Below are 17,244 nucleotides of genomic sequence, written 5' to 3'. Positions count from 1 at the left end.
GATTCTGAGGCTATTGACTCTGAAACTTCGTTCTTCTCGTAGAGAGGGAGCGAGGCAAGGATTGTGTACCGATTTGGTTGGCAGTTCATGGGGTTAAAGTTGTCTCTTCTCTTGTCAGCAGGAGGAGGGGAATTCTTGTTGCTAAGGGGAGCGGGGTTGGCCTTTGGGGGGGGGGGGGGGGGCAACAATAGAGGGGAGAGGGCAGGGTGGAGGGAATTTGACTGGGCAGTTTCTAACGAATTTTCCTTTTCCCCCATAGTGGAAGCATGCCGTGGGGAGGTATTTGTAGTGAAGAGGTTGCTCTAGACAATGGCCATCGTCTGTGCGAATGTCGATGGCTATCGGAAGGTCGACCAAGGTAAACACATTTTGCATTTAAAACATTGACATATTATTCAAATAAAAGAAACCACATCTCTCTCTCTCTCTCTCACACACACACACACCCGGTCTTGAGTTCAAGACTTGTCGCATAGATCTTTTCTCTCTTTCTCTCTCTCTCTCCCCTCCGTCGTGAGTTCAAAACTGTTGGGTCCTGCTTTTGGAATGCACACATGGGGACACCCGCACCAGACTCAGAAATAGTAGTAGCGGGAGGAACTGCCGTGGTGGTGGATGCAGAGCAGACTTCTAAAGAACCGCAACCTTCCATCAAGTCACCACAATTGTGCGATGGCAGCCTTGCCCTCACCCCCGTTGTTAAATCCTCCCCTTCTCCAACAGGCCAGCATACGGAGTCCTCCCTTCGTGTTCTCCTCTCAGACCCTCTCACGTATGTTACCATTTCCTATATTGAAACTTTACCCCCCCCCCCCCCCCCCCCCCCCCCCCCCCACACACACACACACACACACACACAGAGAGAGAGAGAGAGAGAGAGAGAGAGAGAGAGAATTGGTCCCGCCCAGAGAAGGATGAAGTTTTAGCAAGGGATTGCTGCCGGCCCATCTTTCAGGTCCATTAAATGGTGCTACCTGGATCAGTGATCTGGATCTTAAAAAACAGCACTACGGCTCTTTGGGGGCAAGCGTTAGTCTCATGCATGATGATATCATGTATGCATTTTGTCTCCCTGCTACACAGCTACATTAAATAAGGGGATTGCACATACTTGCGCTCAGAAAGGATGGGCCTCTTGATCTAGTTTCAGCAATGGTAGAAGGTTTTTATTGATTTTGTGCATAGTTTTCTATAGGATGATATGAGAGTTTCAAACTAGCAAGACTTTGGGATATATTTGACGTGGAGGTATATGTTTAGTTCTATTTTTTATAAGAATAAAGAAATACCAAAAGGGGCGCAAGGGTTGGGGGGTTGCAGGGTGTCACTGTCTGCATTGTAGCACTCTAGCTACCAAGCTGTGGTTTGTTTGAAGTGTTAATTCCAGGCACAGGTTTATTCGTAAAAAGTTTTTTTGTGTCGTGAAATTCAAGTAAATTTTTTCAAGAGAAGATTCGGGTGAAAGCTAAAGTCCACCACCCTACGGGCCCGGTTTCATGAAGTGACTATAGTGGTAACAGAGCTCAGTTTGCTTCCTTGCCTTTGCAAATCGAAGCACAATCCTAACAGCATGGATGGAGAACATGGATATTCTACAGAATTTGTTTTTTCCCTTTTCAAGAGAAAACCCTATCCTACGTCAATCTACAAGTAAGAGCTATGGAGTGGGATGAAGAAGAAACAACAAGAGGAGGAGGAGAAGAAGAAAAAGGAGTTCGTTTTTGCCCTAAAAGCTCTGAAAACATGCTTTTGTTTTCATGTTTTCTGTGTTGCAGAGGTGTTTGAAAATCTCTTGAACACTTGAGAATTTGGATATGTAACATAAGTAAAAGTTAATCCTCTCGAGGAGCTCTACGCACTGAAACAAATGGATTTTTGATTCCAACAACTTTGGAAAATTAGAGTTTTCAGCAACAAATTAGGGTTTCCGCATAAAATTTCATTACATGTAAAATTAATGTTTTTAAGAGCTCTTGTTATTTGTGTACTAATAACACTTAATAGGAGCGAGAAACATGCATTTGAAAGCGTTTGGAGCAATGACGGCCTAGGAATGAATCAATAATTTTTCGGTTGACAATAAGAACCATGAATTTTGTTTTGTTTTATGAAATTGGAATGAATGTATAATAATGAGGAATAATGAATGATGGAATGAGATTCCTATCTAGATGAGATGACTGGATACTATTGTGAGCGCATCAAAAGTTCCAAAAGGATGAGATGGCTGCACAGGGTCTAGGTGCATCAAGAGTGCTAGACGGGATGAGATGGCTAGATTGAATGATTGAAACACAGTGTTCAATGTGAACCAAGTGTGTGATTTGTTAACTGCATGTTCTATGAAATTATGAATGTATTGACTTGTGGAGTCTAGAACATGAGTGCATAAAGTGAGTGTCTACTGAAGAAAGTTTCTGTTGTTTAGCTGTTTTGTAGGTATAGTTGAGGACATTTACTTTTCTTTAAGAGAGGGGTATGTGACAAGTCACTGACATGGCACCACCAAGTTCAAACCAATAGAATAGATTCTGACCGAGGGGCCTAAACCCTAGTAGAAGAAGAAGACACAAAAGACTTTACCAACTTATTGAAGATGTCTGAGAGGTCTAAAAGCTCAAGAGGAGTCAGTATCGAAATTCCTACCCAACCAACTTACTGAACCTTGGCCGAGGGGCCTAAATCATAATTAAAGCAGATGCTTTTGGTACTTAGTGCTTTTGGAACTGATGCTTGTGGGGCTTTGCTTTTGGGCATTCTTGGTATTGTCTATAAGTGTCTTGAGGGCCACTCTTCTGAGAGCATTTAGACACAGAGCTAGACCCTTGGGGAGTTGTACGTTTGCGAATCAGTAATAATAAAATAATGAAAGGGGCACTAGTCTTTGGGGCCATTGCCGTCTTGGTGTAACGGGAGGGCACCATGTGCCAACAGAAAAAAACAGACTGAACAAACTTCAAACCTTCAAAACAATAAACATTGCACGCAAGAAACGGAGGGGCGGAGTTTCACTCCAAGAGAGCATTAACCGCAAACGATGGCGCCCCTTTGGATATTTCTTTATATTGCTTCAACATGATACAACACCTGTGGCTCTGCTCTACATTTGACCGCGATAGAATGCCAAAGAGAGAGCCCACAATCCACTTTTAAAGGCCCTTGGCCCTCAAAAACAGTTTACATGAAAAGCAAATAGTGTAAAACCATTTGGTCTTCCAAAAGCTAGCGCCTTTGGTGGCTATTCGTACAACAACTCCATATCAGCAATCAGTGCATACTGCAAAAACCCGTATAGGCTATCATCGCGTTTCGCAGGGGTGTTCGTACAGTGTCACCTAGCAATCAACGTAAGATCCGGCAATCAACGTAAGATCCGAATGTCCGTACACCTGGCTCGCTATGTCATGACCTTAATTGCGCATATTTTTGTGTGTGTGTGTGTCCACTTTTCTTTGGGCCCCATCGGATGGGATACCCTAAGGGGTTAGGATTATTAATCGTAACCCAACTTGTCACAAACTGCTGACATGTCAAGCCACTAAAGAACGGAGCCGACTTGCAGACTTGGCCGAGGGGCCTAAACCCTAAGAAGCAAAAGCAGTAGAAGAAGTAGAAGTAGCAGAATAAGTGTTACCAACTTGCAAAGTCTTGCTGAGTGGCCTACTCATAAGAAAGAGTTCCCACCAACTTACAGGACCTCGTCCGATGGGGCCCAAGCGACCTAAAGGAATTAAATAAAGCCGGACTCACACACTCACACAAAAACCTATGCGTAACTAGCTGATCACATGGCAGGTTTGTACGGACAACTTGAAAATTCACTGGACTCTTGACGTGGCAGATGTACGGAACTCTGCATTTTATGTTGATGCTATTCACGTGGCAGAGTGTACGGATTTGCTGATTTTACGCTAGCAGTTTTTTGGGTGCCTACTTTTGGGCCATGTGCTTTAGAGCTTTTGATTGTAACTCCTTTCAGAGGCCAAGGGCCTTTAAATATGAGCCAAGGGCTCATTCTCTGGCATGCTTCTGCGTGAAGGTGCAGAGGATGGAGTACCTGAAACCGGCCTGTTCAATCCAAAAAGGGCGGTAGACTTTACTTTAAACCTTGATTTAGCTTTCACCAATTATTAGTCGTCTATTTTACCTGTACTTTCAAGACACAACAAAGGGGAGAGGGACACAGGTTGCTAGATTGCACCTGTATGAGTAGACGGACACCAGATTGGCCCCTAACTTAGGCGCCCCTTTCGGTATTTCTTTATTGTTCAAAAGAGGGAATAAACGCTGTGGTTCCCTACAAGCTGCCCCGCACAAACTCGGCTGAATTTCCACTGTTCCAGCCTGATTTCGGCAACATAACTGTACTAGAACCCTTCACGGTCAGTATTCCCACGCATTAAATGACTTTCCCGACGCATACGGGCACTTTGTAAAACCTGGCGAGAATCTGCAGCACGCTGAATTCTCTGTTTTCAGCCCTGAAAATGCGCCAGATCACCTATACAACGGTCCCCTTGCGTCCCCGAACCTCCTGGGGGTATTAGGGTCCGTTTAGGGCCAAAACCCTAAACCTGCAAAAATACACAGCAGGCTGTAATTTGCTGTTTCGGGCTCCGTTTCGCGTGCCGGTCGCATCCGTAGCAAGTCCTCGAGCTTCCGCACCTGTAGGGCTACTTGCCCTTTGAATCGGACGAGATTTCTGGCGTGAAACCTCTCCGAATTCACCTGTACCTGCGGGGGGATTAGCCGCTAGCTAATCCAGTACGTGTGCAAGAGGCTCTTGCCTCGGCAATCGCGCATGAACCCACACAACTGTACATTGGTCAAATGAGGAGCCCACTAGAGGGGCATAACATACTGCCAAAGGGGAGAGAGCGGGCAGTGCGTAGCGTGCAGGGCATCACTCCTGGCACCGCACTGTGCATAAGAGGGAAAGCAAGCACTCCATATCTCTTAACCTGTGACAAAATCTGAAAATGAGGCTCTCCCCTCTTCAAATTCAGCGCCACTTCTTGTTGCATGAGGCAAGTGCACCAGAATGTGCCACTTGGCACATTTACAAGCATTTTCCCGTTTCGGGGTTGTCGCCTAAAAATATCCCAACCGGTTGCCCAGTTGACTTCACGGCAGAGTAAGAAAATGTTCCCTTTGTCATTCCGGAGGTAATGACGCCAACACATTTTCAGGTCCCAAAATAGCAGTTCCCTAAATTTTAGGAGATGCTGCCATTGTATCTTTCTAGGTCATCCGACCCTCTTTGTACACTGCGGCCACATCCAGAACTGAAATGTAGCCTCTGTAGCAAAGGATTCCACTTTGGCTAGTCAATGACCCCACTTGGCTAACCATAGTCCTTGTCCAACCTTAGTGCTCTCTTGCCCTCAGGCCTGGACTCCCTCTGGACAGTTCCACACTAGCTATGCAATGCAGGGCAGTTAGATTTCCCGAGGGGTGTTTCCAAAAAGTGAAAGTAAATAGATAATAAGAAAGAAATAAACAAAAAGGATAGATAGTAGTCACACGCTGGTGACATACCCCCCTCTTGAAATCTCAAACGTCCTCGTTTGCATCTATGTCGTACAAGCTCCTAGTCAACATTGATGTATTCAACACCTGTCGACACATGTACGACACATACATGCTCATTGTCAACCCTGGTGTATTCAACACCTCGTCGACTCATGTATTGCCTGCGTGTGAACCCTGTCCCAATGACATAGTGGTAGCTGCGCACTGTGCCATTGCTTTGAGTCACTAACTGTCCAATGATAAAATGGTAGCTGCACATTTTGCCACTGTCTTATAGTACACGTTGGATCCCGTAACACTTTCGAGCATACCCAAACCGACAGTTTAAGAATGCAGTTACACATGTACTCTTGAATAGAAGCAATCACTGTATCCTTGACAAACTGACAAGAAATACTCACTTCTATAGCACTAATCAAACTTTTGGACATTCCATAAGAGCAATTGTTAAACTGACAATCTGTACAGCTCTAACATTCATGTAACAGGTATTTCATTTGAGCTCACTTTAAATACCATGTACATCATTTGTTTCAGAAGCCATTGTCACACTGACAATCCATGTAGCTTTGAAACTCAAGGGGTGAAGGTAGGTTGCAAACCGAAGGCTTCAAGGTAAAGTGATAACACAGTTGGTGACTCTGCAAGTTCACCTTCTTCCATCCACTTAGCATCCATTGGTGGATAGTTTTTGAACTTTACCAAGTAACGCCTAGCAACCTTGCCTTTCACTTTCCTTTCTTTGTGTGCCAAAATTTGTTCAGGGACCAAGATCTCGTCAAGTTCCTCGACTTCCGGCTGATCTTCAGCTGGCATATCTTCTGGCACATCACCCACATAGGGTCTGAGAAGACTCACATGAAACGCATTGTGAATCTTCCAACTGTCAGGCAATTTCAGCTTATATGCAACATCACTGATTATGTCGCATACTTAAAAAGGCCCATAGTAACGCATGCTGAGCTTTGGAAACAGTCTTTCCTTGCCCTTCATCTTCTTTAACCTTGCCTTTTCAAAGCGTAAAAGCACCCAATCACCAAGTGAATATACCACTTCACGACGGTGACGATCAGCTGCTTTCTTTTGCTTTGCCTGAGTCTTTTCTAAGGCCACTTTGACCTTCTTGTACATTTCATCCATGTCCTGAACATACTTATCTGCTTCAAATATCTTGTCCTTTGTATGCAATATGGGAGGAACTTTCTTGCCACCTTCAACTATCTCAAAAGGTGCCTTGCCAGTTGATGAATGCACTGTATTATTGTATGCACTCTCCATCAATGGCAAATACTGCTCCCACTTTCCTTTATGCTCTGACACATAACACTTCAGCAGATCTAGGACAATAGAATTTGCCTCTTCTGACTGCCCATCTGTTTGAGGATGAAATGACGAAGAGAATTTGAGCGTTGTGCCCATATTCTCAAACAAACCTCTCCAGAACAAACTTGTCATGCGTGGATCACGGTCGCTAACAATCGACTGTGGCATGCCATGATACTTGAAAATATTGCTCATAAACAAGCGTGCCATCTGATCTGGCTTTATCTTCTTCCTGACAGGAATAAAATGAGCCTGTTTGCTGAATCTGCAAATAATGGTCCAAATACCATCGTTTCCTGTCTGCGTTCTCGGAAGATCAAAGATAAAATCCATAGCAATACTTTCCCATGGTTTATCTGGAATAGGTAGTGGTTGCAATAACCCTGGTGCCTTTTGCCTGTCAAACTTGACCTTTTGGCATATTAGGCATTCTCGCACAAAGGCATCCACATCCCTTCTCAATGTAGGCCAATAGAAGAATGTCTCAACCGCTTTAACTGTAGCATCGATACCACGATGCCCTGCATACGGTGGGACATGACTCTCTTCCATAACTTTGCGTCGCAATGGCTTTGTGACACACAATCTGCCATGCATCATCATGAACCCATCTTTGAGAAGATAGTGTTCATGACGTCCATCCATTAGTTGCTCGAAGACCCTTTCAAAATCTTCATCATTTGCATACTGTTCTCTCATATCATCAAGTTCATCATGATAAGGAATCGACACAGCTGAAATTTGTGGTTTCCTTGACAAGGCATCAGCCACAACGTTCTTCTTGCCTTCCACATGCACAATCTGAAAATGGAACATGGACAAGATATTTGCCCATCGCATATGCTTCTCAGATAACTTTGTTTGTGTCAAGAAGTATCGCAAGGTCTGATGATCCGTTTGGACAACGAAATCTGCACCTAGCAGGTAGTGTTTCCAACTTAAGAGCGCATGAATCACAGCCAGTAACTCTTTCTTATAGACGTGCATGGTCATCTCTGGCCCTTGCAAAATTCTGCTCTCATAGGCTACTACCCTGCCATCTTGCATTAGCACTGCACCAATGCTACTACCGCAGGCATCACACTGGACAACAAATGACTTCCTAAGATCTGGCAACACAATGACTGGATCTGAAGTCATCTTTTCCTTTAAGAGATTAAAAGCTGAAATCTCTTTCTGTGTCCATCTAAAGGTGACTGCCTTCTTTTGAAGAGCATGTAAAGGTGAAGCAATCTCAACGAAATTTCGGATAAACCTTCTGTAATAGGAGCATAGTCCCAAAAAGCTTCGGACATCATGCACCGTCTTCAAATTTGGCCATGACTTGATCGCTTCAACTTTTGCAGGATCCATTCTGACACCATCCTTTGAGACAATGTGTCCCAGAAAGTGAATCTCTTCCAAAAACTCACTTTTCTTTGCATTGATGAGCAACCTATGACTGCGTAGCTCTTTGAACACAATGGCCAAGTGATGCCTATGCTCCTCTTCATTCTTTGAGTAGACTATCATGTCATCAAAGAATGTACCAACAAACTGCTGGTGTGGACGGAAAATTCTGTCCATCATCCTATTGAACGTAGCAGGAGCATTTGTGAGACCAAAGGGCATCACTAAAATTCGTAAAGGCCAAACGTCGTTCTAAAAGCAGTCTTGTGCACATCCTCTGATCTAATGCGGATCTGATGGTACCCACTCTTTAGATCTATCCTGCTAAACATAGCTGCTGCTTCTAATTTGTCCATAATATCATCAATTCTAGGTATAGGGAACCTATTCTTGATGGTATTCTTGTTCAGTGCACGGTAGTCTATGCACATACGCCATGAGCCATCCTTTTTCTGAACCAACAACACTGGAGAACAGAATGGAGATGAACTGGGCTGAATCAGCCCCTTTTCTAACAGCTCCTGTACTTGGCCCATTATCTCTTTCTGCTGAGCCGCACTAACCCTGTACGGAGGCTTATTTGGTGGGCTACTGCCTGGCACCAAATCTATCGCATGGTCCTCGGGTCTCTCTGGCGGTAATTGAGACGGTAATGAATCGGAAAAGCAGTCACTATACTGTTGTAAAAACGTTGACCTTTCTTTATCTAGCACAGATAAATTTGATTCATCACAATCTGACACTTCACGTGCAAAAACCAAGTACACAGAAAGATGCTTTTTCATTACAGAAGTAATAGCAGAAGCTGATACAGTAGGAATAGACTCCCCTTTAAGCTTTACATCCAGAATGTGAGTCTTTCCCCTGCTCTGTACAGTGATCTTTTTGTTGTAGGCATCGAGGATTCCCTGTACACGAAACAACCAAGGAATACCTAACAACACATCACATCCGTCCAGTGGCATGATGTAAAATTCTTCAGCATCTACATAGGACTGGATATGTAGGCGCAATTTTCCAATGATGGGTGTCACAGTCTCTGTATGGCCAGGACATGCCAAACCTGCCTCTGCTGTATACCCCATCCCATCTCTTCAGGTCTGATTCCCAACTTTGAAGCCAATTCTGGGGAAATGAAGTTGGCTTTGGCACCTGGATCAAAGAAGATAAGTACTGTTTGATCCCTGACCTTTCCCCATGCTCTGCAAAGCTCACTTGCATCTGAATTTGGCTTGTCGCCCACCATATCTGGCACTAGACCAGCCATGGGCTTCTTTCCTTTCCTGTCCTCCTTGTCTTCAGAATTAGCTGGCCTTTTCTTTGTAGGACAATTGTAAGCAATGTGGCCAGGCTGCTCACATAGAAAGCATTTGTTCTCTGTCCTCAGGACCTTCTTTTGCTCTTCTGACTTGCGAGGAAAACGTCTTTTCCATTTCTTTGCTGGTCCTTTTTCTGATTCAGCCGTAGCTTTGTCTTTCCCTGCGTTGGCCGATTCCTGAGTCCCTTTAGGAGACTCATTGGGAACGTGCTTCTTGGCTGAATTTTTCTTGCCTGATCCTGCCTTGACGCCAGTGTTAAATTCACAATCTTCTCCCTTGAGCAAACCATTGCCAGTGTTTGCTACCTCGATGAGCTTCGTCAAAGTAGTGACTTTTGTCTTCGTACAGTACTTTCTCAATCCTTTAGGTAGGCCACAACAATATTTTTCAATCTGTTCTGTCAATGGCACAAACCTATAGGAAGTTACTGGAAGTAGAGCTTTCCAAAACTTCCGATTGTAATCATCCAGATTCCTGCAAGTGGCAGCATTAAGCTGGTGCCATTCTGTCATGACATCTGCTTCAAAGTCATCAGATAACCATGCTGCTGCAAAAATCTGCTTGAAATAAATCCATGTGGACGGAGCTTGCCCTTGAAGCAATAAAGTTGTCCACCATTGTCCCGCATTCCCTGTCAAGAAAGTGGCTGCCTTGCGGACCTTTGAAGCCTCTGTAAAGTTTCCCCCTGCATAGGCCTTGTCAAAGTGCTGGAGGAATGAAAGAGCCTTCTTCTTGTCATCAAACCCTGTAAAGGTCGTGAATGACACACCTTTGCCACCTTTGTACGGAGTTGGCCTCTCCAGCGGCGTTAAATTGTCATATGGAAGTGATTGAAACATGGGAACACTATTAGGGTTCATCTGTGTTCCTTGGCCGCTATTAACTTGACCTGGAAATGCCATATTTGGCTGCTGATTTGTAATTCCAGCCATACCAAAATTTGCCTGTGGCATCCCAAATTGGCCCTGAGTGCTCTGAAATCCTGGTTGCATACCCATGACACTGTACATGGGGTTAGGCATCATCGTTTGAGCAACCCCAAACATTGTTCCTGGCGTGTAAAATTGATTTCCAGGTGCATGACCAGCCATGCTCTGGAATACGGATCCACCTCCAAAATAGCCAGGGTGTACTGAAGGTGGTGGGAAGACCTGTTGCATAGCCTGTAGGTTGCTTCCCTGCCCATTAGAACCAGCTATAGGCTGCTGAAAGGTGGCGGGCTGAACTGGTACAGCTTGAAAGACTGGCATCTCAGCCACCTGTTCTTGCACCTTAGGCATAGGTTGTGGAGACTGCATGTTCTCCGTCAAGTGTACAGGTGTTTCCATTGACTGTGCGGTATGAATCACCTGTACTCGAGCCTTAACAGGCTTTTGAATATGATCCAGTGACCCAACTTGCTGAGACGGAACAGGAGGTTGCAAAAAGGCTAAAAACCTCGGATTCTGCATTACTTGTGTGAACATAGCCACAGCAGTAGCCAACTGGGTCCTGAATATATCATCATCTGTCTGTGGTGGTCTTGAGGACTCACCCACTTCATGTGTCTGTTGACCCTGTGAAGAGGAAACCTCTTCAGTCACATCATCTGGTCTGTCAGCCATAATTGCAATTCACTGTGTCTGGTCTATTATCCCCTGTGTCTTCAAGCCCAAAACTGACCAAGGCTCACTTCTATGGGAAAAAGTGATTTAATCCAGTCGATGGAACCATGAAACCGGCCTGTTCAATCCAAAAAGGGCGGTAGACTTTACTTTAAACCTTGATTTAGCTTTCACCAATTATTAGTCGTCTATTTTACCTGTACTTTCAAGACACAACAAAGGGGAGAGGGATACAGGCTGCTAGATTGCACCTGTATGAGTAGACGGACACCAGATTGGCCCCTAACTTAGGCGCCCCTTTCGGTATTTCTTTATTGTTCAAAAGAGGGAATAAACGCTGTGGTTCCCTACAAGCTGCCCCGCACAAACTCGGCTGAATTTCCACTGTTCCAGCCCGATTTCGGCAACATAACTGTACTAGAACCCTTCACGGTCAGTATTCCCACGCATTAAATGACTTTCCCGACGCATACGGGCACTTTGTAAAACCTGGCGAGAATCTGCAGCACGCTGAATTCTCTGTTTTCAGCCCTGAAAATGCGCCAGATCACCTGTACAGCGGTCCCCTTGCGTCCCCGAACCTCCTGGGGGTATTAGGGTCCGTTTACGGCCAAAACCCTAAACTTGCAAAAATACACAGCAGGCTGTAATTTGCTGTTTCAGGCTCCGTTTCGCGTGCCGTTCGCATCCGTAGCAAGTCCTCGAGCTCCCGCACCTGTAGGGCTACTTGCCCTTTGAATCGGACGAGATTTCTGGCGTGAAACCTCTCCGAATTCACCTGTACCTGCGGGGGGATTAGCCGCTAGCTAATCCAGTACCTGTGCAAGAGGCTCTTGCCTCGGCAATCGCGCATGAACCCACACAACTGTACATTGGTCAAATGAGGCTCTCCCCTCTTCAAATTCAGCGCCACTTCTTGTTGCATGAGGCAAGTGCACCAGAATGTGCCACTTGGCACATTTACAAGCATTTTCCCGTTTCGGGGTTGTCGCCTAAAAATATCCCAACCGGTTGCCCAGTTGACTTCACGGCAGAGTAAGAAAATGTTCCCTTTGTCATTCCGGAGGTAATGACGCCAACACATTTTCAGGTCCCAAAATAGCAGTTCCCTAAATTTTAGGAGATGCTGCCATTGTATCTTTCTAGGTCATCCGACCCTCTTTGTACACTGCGGCCACATCCAGAACTGAAATGTAGCCTCTGTAGCAAAGGATTCCACTTTGGCTAGTCAATGACCCCACTTGGCTAACCATAGTCCTTGTCCAACCTTAGTGCTCTCTTGCCCTCAGGCCTGGACTCCCTCTGGACAGTTCCACACTAGCTATGCAATGCAGGGCAGTTGGATTTCCCGAGGGGTGTTTCCAAAAAGTGAAAGTAAATAGATAATAAGAAAGAAATCAATAAAAAGGATAGATAGTAGTCACACGCTGGTGACAGTACCGGTGTTGTATAGAGTTCAAGCAGTATAAAGAAATACGGAAAGGGGTGCCAACGTTTGGGGCCAGTGCTTGTTAGAGTTTTGTCATCTCAAGTGAACTGCCGAAAGTGATCCCATTATTTATTTTGGCTTTAGGTATTTATTTTACTTATTTGTCAAAGTATGGGTAGGGCAATTTACTGAGGTGGGTATATATGTGACCCCTTGCCCCCATTGTACATTGTATCAATTATTCATTGCCAAGGTCGATTGGTTTAGGAGACTCTCTCTCTCTCTCTCTCTCTCTCTCTCTCTCTCTCTCTCTCTCTCTCTCTTGTGCTTTCTCCACTTGGTCTCTACGCTTCCGCATCGTCGAATTTGACATGGTATCAGAGCCTTGGTGGAGCAAGGCGTCCCGTGGAGATCTTCCCTTGGCGGTGGTGCTTTACCCATAGTAACAGGGAATGGCCGTTTTTAGGTCTCCGTTCCCCGTTCCCATTCCAAGTTCCCATTCCGAATCCTCGTTCCGTGTTTCAAACGTGAGTACCTGTAACTGGGAATGGCATTTTGTTTCGCGTTCCCGTTCCCCGTTCCTGGTAACTATGGCTTTACCCCTTCCTTCTTGGCGGCATCTCAGAACGTTGGCGTTAGTCCCTCTGTCGGTGCCGCTTGTGCCCCCCGTACCGTGGGCGCTGTGTAAGCAGCTAGCGTTTTAAAATGTTGCGCAATTGAGGGTGTTGCATTAGACGAAGCCGCCCGCGTAGTGCCTGTTAACCTTGCGAATTGTGAGTGTTTCAAAACGCTACCGACAGGAGCGCCGTCAACATCACCTACTGTGAACTTGGTGTTGTAGTGCGCGCCACTCTCCATCTCCCCCCCCCCCCCCCCCCTTCCCCCTTTTAAAACCGACCTGTAGGGCGGTTTTCTTTAGCTTTCACCCGAATCTTCTCTTGAAAAACTTTATTGAACTTCACGACCCAGAGAAACCCTATGAGTAAACCTGTGACTTGAATTAACACTTCAAACAAACCACGGCTTGGCAGCTAGAGTGCTACCAAGCAGAGAATGACACCCTGTAGGCTGAAAATGGCCTACTCTAGCCCCAATTTGGCAGTCAACGATAGTAGGAGGCTTCACAGACAAAATCTTCATGCAAAAGGTGGCTTTCCCCGCGCATACGGGCACTTTCCCAAACTTAGTGAGAATCTGCAGCATGCTGAATTCTCTGTTTTCTGCCCCGAAAATGCAGGAGGAGGCTTCACAAACAAAATCTTTATGCAAAAGGTGGCTTTCACCGCGCATACGGTCCCAAACCTAGCAAGAATCTGCAGCATGCTGAGTTCTCTGTTTTCTGCCCGAAAATGCACCAGATCACTTGTACAGTGATCCCCTCGCTTCCCCGAAGCTCCTGGGGGTATTAGGGATCAATTAGGGTCGAAACCCTAAGCCTGCAAAAATACACAGCAGGCTGTAATTTACTGTTTCGGGCTCCGTTTCACGTGCCGGTCGCATCCTAGTAAGCCCTCGTACTCCCGCACCTGTAGGGCTACTTGCTCTTTGATTCAGATGAGATTTCTCGCGGGAAATCTCCCCAAGTTCACTTGTACCTGCGGGGGATTAGCAATTAGCTAATCCAGTACTTGGACAAGAGGCTTTTGCCTCGGCATATGCGCATGAACCCCCACAATTGTACATACAGATGGAAAGCCCTTGAGCTGAGCATTACGATTTTGTATTCAAAGGGTGAGAGGTGCGCGAGGGTTGAATCATCACGCTACATAAGACAAGGGAGAAGGCAAGCGTTCCATTAAAGCTGTGATCACTTGCACCCAGTACTCACACACACGTAAGTTCACTTAATGAAGCAAACTAGCCTCCACTCTCAAATTGGGTGCCCCCTCTTGGGATGAGTTTGGCAATTCGACTTGGAGCCGCCATGTGTGTTGTTTGCCTCTTTTCAGTTAAATTCCTAGTACCCACCGACTTATAAAGTGTGGCGAGGGGCCTAAATGACTTTGAATTGAGCCTAGACACACTTTTACTGGTCGGTTTTCAATGCCGACTGGCCTGACCAACTCGAGGCGATCTGCCCTTCTCAACAGCAGATGAAAGTGTCGACCATCGACCGTTTCACACTGGCCACACAATGTCCGGCCATTTGTTGTTAGACGTACACCACTCTACTGCTTCACAGGTCTAGGGCATACTTGTACGGCTAGTATGTCTCCGGGCTGGCCACCCATAGTCTAGGTTGTACCTGGTCCGGCCGCCCGAGTTGCGGGCGGCCGGACCAGGTACAACCTAGACTATGGGTGGCCAGCCCGGAGACATACTAGCCAACTCGGGCGGCCGGACCAGGTACAACCTAGACTATGGGTGGCCAGCCCGGAGACATACTAGCCGTACAAGTATGCCCTAGACCTGTGAAGCAGCAGAGTGGTGTACGTCTAACAACAAATGGCCGGACATTGTGTGGCCAGTGTGAAACGAGACGGGGAGTGGCGGAGTTCCATCCCAAGAGAGCAATGGTCCCAAACCTTGGCGCCCCTTCCGGTATTTCTTTATATTGCTTCAACTCAGTACATCGTTGGTACTTCCGTAGAAGCATGCCAGAGAATGAGCCTTTGGCTCTTGTTTAAAGGCCCTTGGCCTATGAAAAGCAATTACATGAAAAGCATCAAACTCTAAAAGCATCTAGCCCAAAAGCTGGCGCTGAAAATCAGCGAATGCAAATTACGAAAATCCGTCCAGGTGTTACGTCAGCACAATCAACGTAAAACGTTGAATTCTGTAGAGTCTGTCACGTCAGCAGTCCAACGCGAATTGTGGGCTGTCCGTATAGGGGCTGCCACGCCATCGGTTCTCCACGCAAGTCTTTTGGGTGCTTTATATAATGCCTTTAGTCAATTGGGCCCCATAAGTTAGTGGGAATTCTTCTTTAAAAATAGTCCACTTGGCAAGACTTTATAAGTTGGTAAAACTTCTTTTGTTGCTTCTTCTTCTTCTACTGCTTTTGCTTCTTCTGCTGCTTCTATTGCTTCTAGGGTTTAGGCCCCTCGGCTGGAATTTGCAAGTTGGCTCCATTCTTCAGTGGCTTGACACGTCAACAGTTTGTGACATCCCTCCTTCTTGAAAGAAAGTAATCGTCCGCAATTACGCAATTACAACATATCTGCAAATAACTCAAGTTAGCTCAAAAATTTATGAGGGACACTCCGAGGGACAATCAATTTTCTCATTCTAAATTTGAGCTCTTGATATCTTCCCAGAAAAATATCATCCAATAAAGAGTATATTCTCATTCCACATCGGAGCTCTTGATATTCTGACATAGTAAAATGGTAATCACACCCAGACCGCACTGATCTCTAACAGGTGTCTTGATGTACTAAAATTACATACTTAGGCAATCTCACTTAATAAGGAATATTGAGTGGTTGGCACATCACAGTGCAACACAAATGCTCACATATGCATGTTACAAGACACAACGAACAACGTTGTTGAGCAGTCCCCCGAGACAGACGGTCTGCGGTATGAAGTTACTCAATAACTACCTCGTCACTCCCCCCCGCAAATAACCTAAAAAGGTTTCAGCCATGAGTTCAGAGGACTGATACAACCAAACGCTCCCTAGACCTAGACGTCTCGTTTGTATCGTTCAGAGGTTTTTCAACATACTGCGAAACGCTCCCCAGACATCCCGTCTGTATCGTTCCGAGGTTTTTAAAGCATACAATGAAACGCTCTCCAGACATCTTGTTTTCGTCGTTCCGAGGTTCAAACAATACCAAAACATCATTTCTCACTACTACACGTGGGAGCAGATCACCAAGCATTGAAACCAGTATTAAAACCATAGTCAAACTAGTCAAATCGGCACCAAGACATGTTCAAAACAGATACCTTCCATTTCAAACAAATCCCAAACAAGTTCTCAAACAAAACTCAAAAAACTGCTATTTCAAACTGAAAAAGCATTTTCAACGTAAGACGTCTGGCTTTCCTTCCTGAAACCTGCATTAAAAATAAGGGTTAGATTTCTTCTAGAAGGTTGTAGCTGACCGCAGCATGGGCCATAAGCTCTTGAATAGTCGAAACAAGCCTCGATAGATAGTGTTCCTATGACGATGATGGTAGTCCCAAGACATAGCAATCACACTGGACCTCCACGATTATCAGCTCGAGAAGAGACACCTATTGTGAAATGTCCAAAAATTTCAAGTTGTAATTTGCTAGGGTTTCCGTGGCAAGCATTTTAGGATACCCCATTGTCCTAGAAGCTGCACTCCAAAGGAAGTTTTCTGAAGGCATGTAACTTTGGGCAATTTTTTTTTCTTGAAAGCTTGCCAGGTCCTTGTAGTGAGTGGCTTGGTAACTATAGACATCCACCACTGCATAGCACTACCTCTGAGAAAAATGGTGGCTTCAAAAAAAATTTGATCCTTCTTGTGCAAGTGATCTTGAATTCGTTATTGCTGATGCCCTGTAAGACCTAGCGATGAAGACGGGAACGCACCCGATGCGTGAAGGAGTAAGGGTGGGAGTGGCTAAAGTACGGGATTGTCCGGGGTCGGGACAGGAAGATTCTTTGGAAAAAAAATCTTAGAAGGGCCATCTTGCTTTGTCTTCTCTTTGGTAGGACCGATATGCTTTCAGA

At 45.5% G+C, this 17,244-nt stretch overlaps 1 protein-coding gene across 1 annotated transcript in view; it reads left to right on the top strand.

The window, feature by feature from the left end:
* Nucleotides 1–495: 495 nt before the first annotated feature.
* The window catches only part of LOC147450323 (U-box domain-containing protein 62-like), a 33,550-nt gene continuing 16,801 nt past the window's right edge, over nucleotides 496–17,244 (top strand). Inside the window, exon 1 of the mRNA XM_086519581.1 lies at nucleotides 496–772. Within this exon, the coding sequence (XP_086375707.1) occupies nucleotides 555–772 (218 nt within the window). The 5' untranslated portion in view covers nucleotides 496–554. The remainder of the gene's footprint in view (nucleotides 773–17,244) is intronic.

This window comes from Adiantum capillus-veneris, chromosome 9 (genome assembly GCF_014529385.1).
Source record: "Adiantum capillus-veneris isolate H3 chromosome 9, ASM1452938v2, whole genome shotgun sequence".
Classification (NCBI taxonomy): Eukaryota; Viridiplantae; Streptophyta; class Polypodiopsida; order Polypodiales; family Pteridaceae; genus Adiantum; species Adiantum capillus-veneris.
The sequence above is the reverse complement of the archived record's forward strand: the minus strand, read 5'-3'. Positions and strand labels throughout refer to the sequence as shown.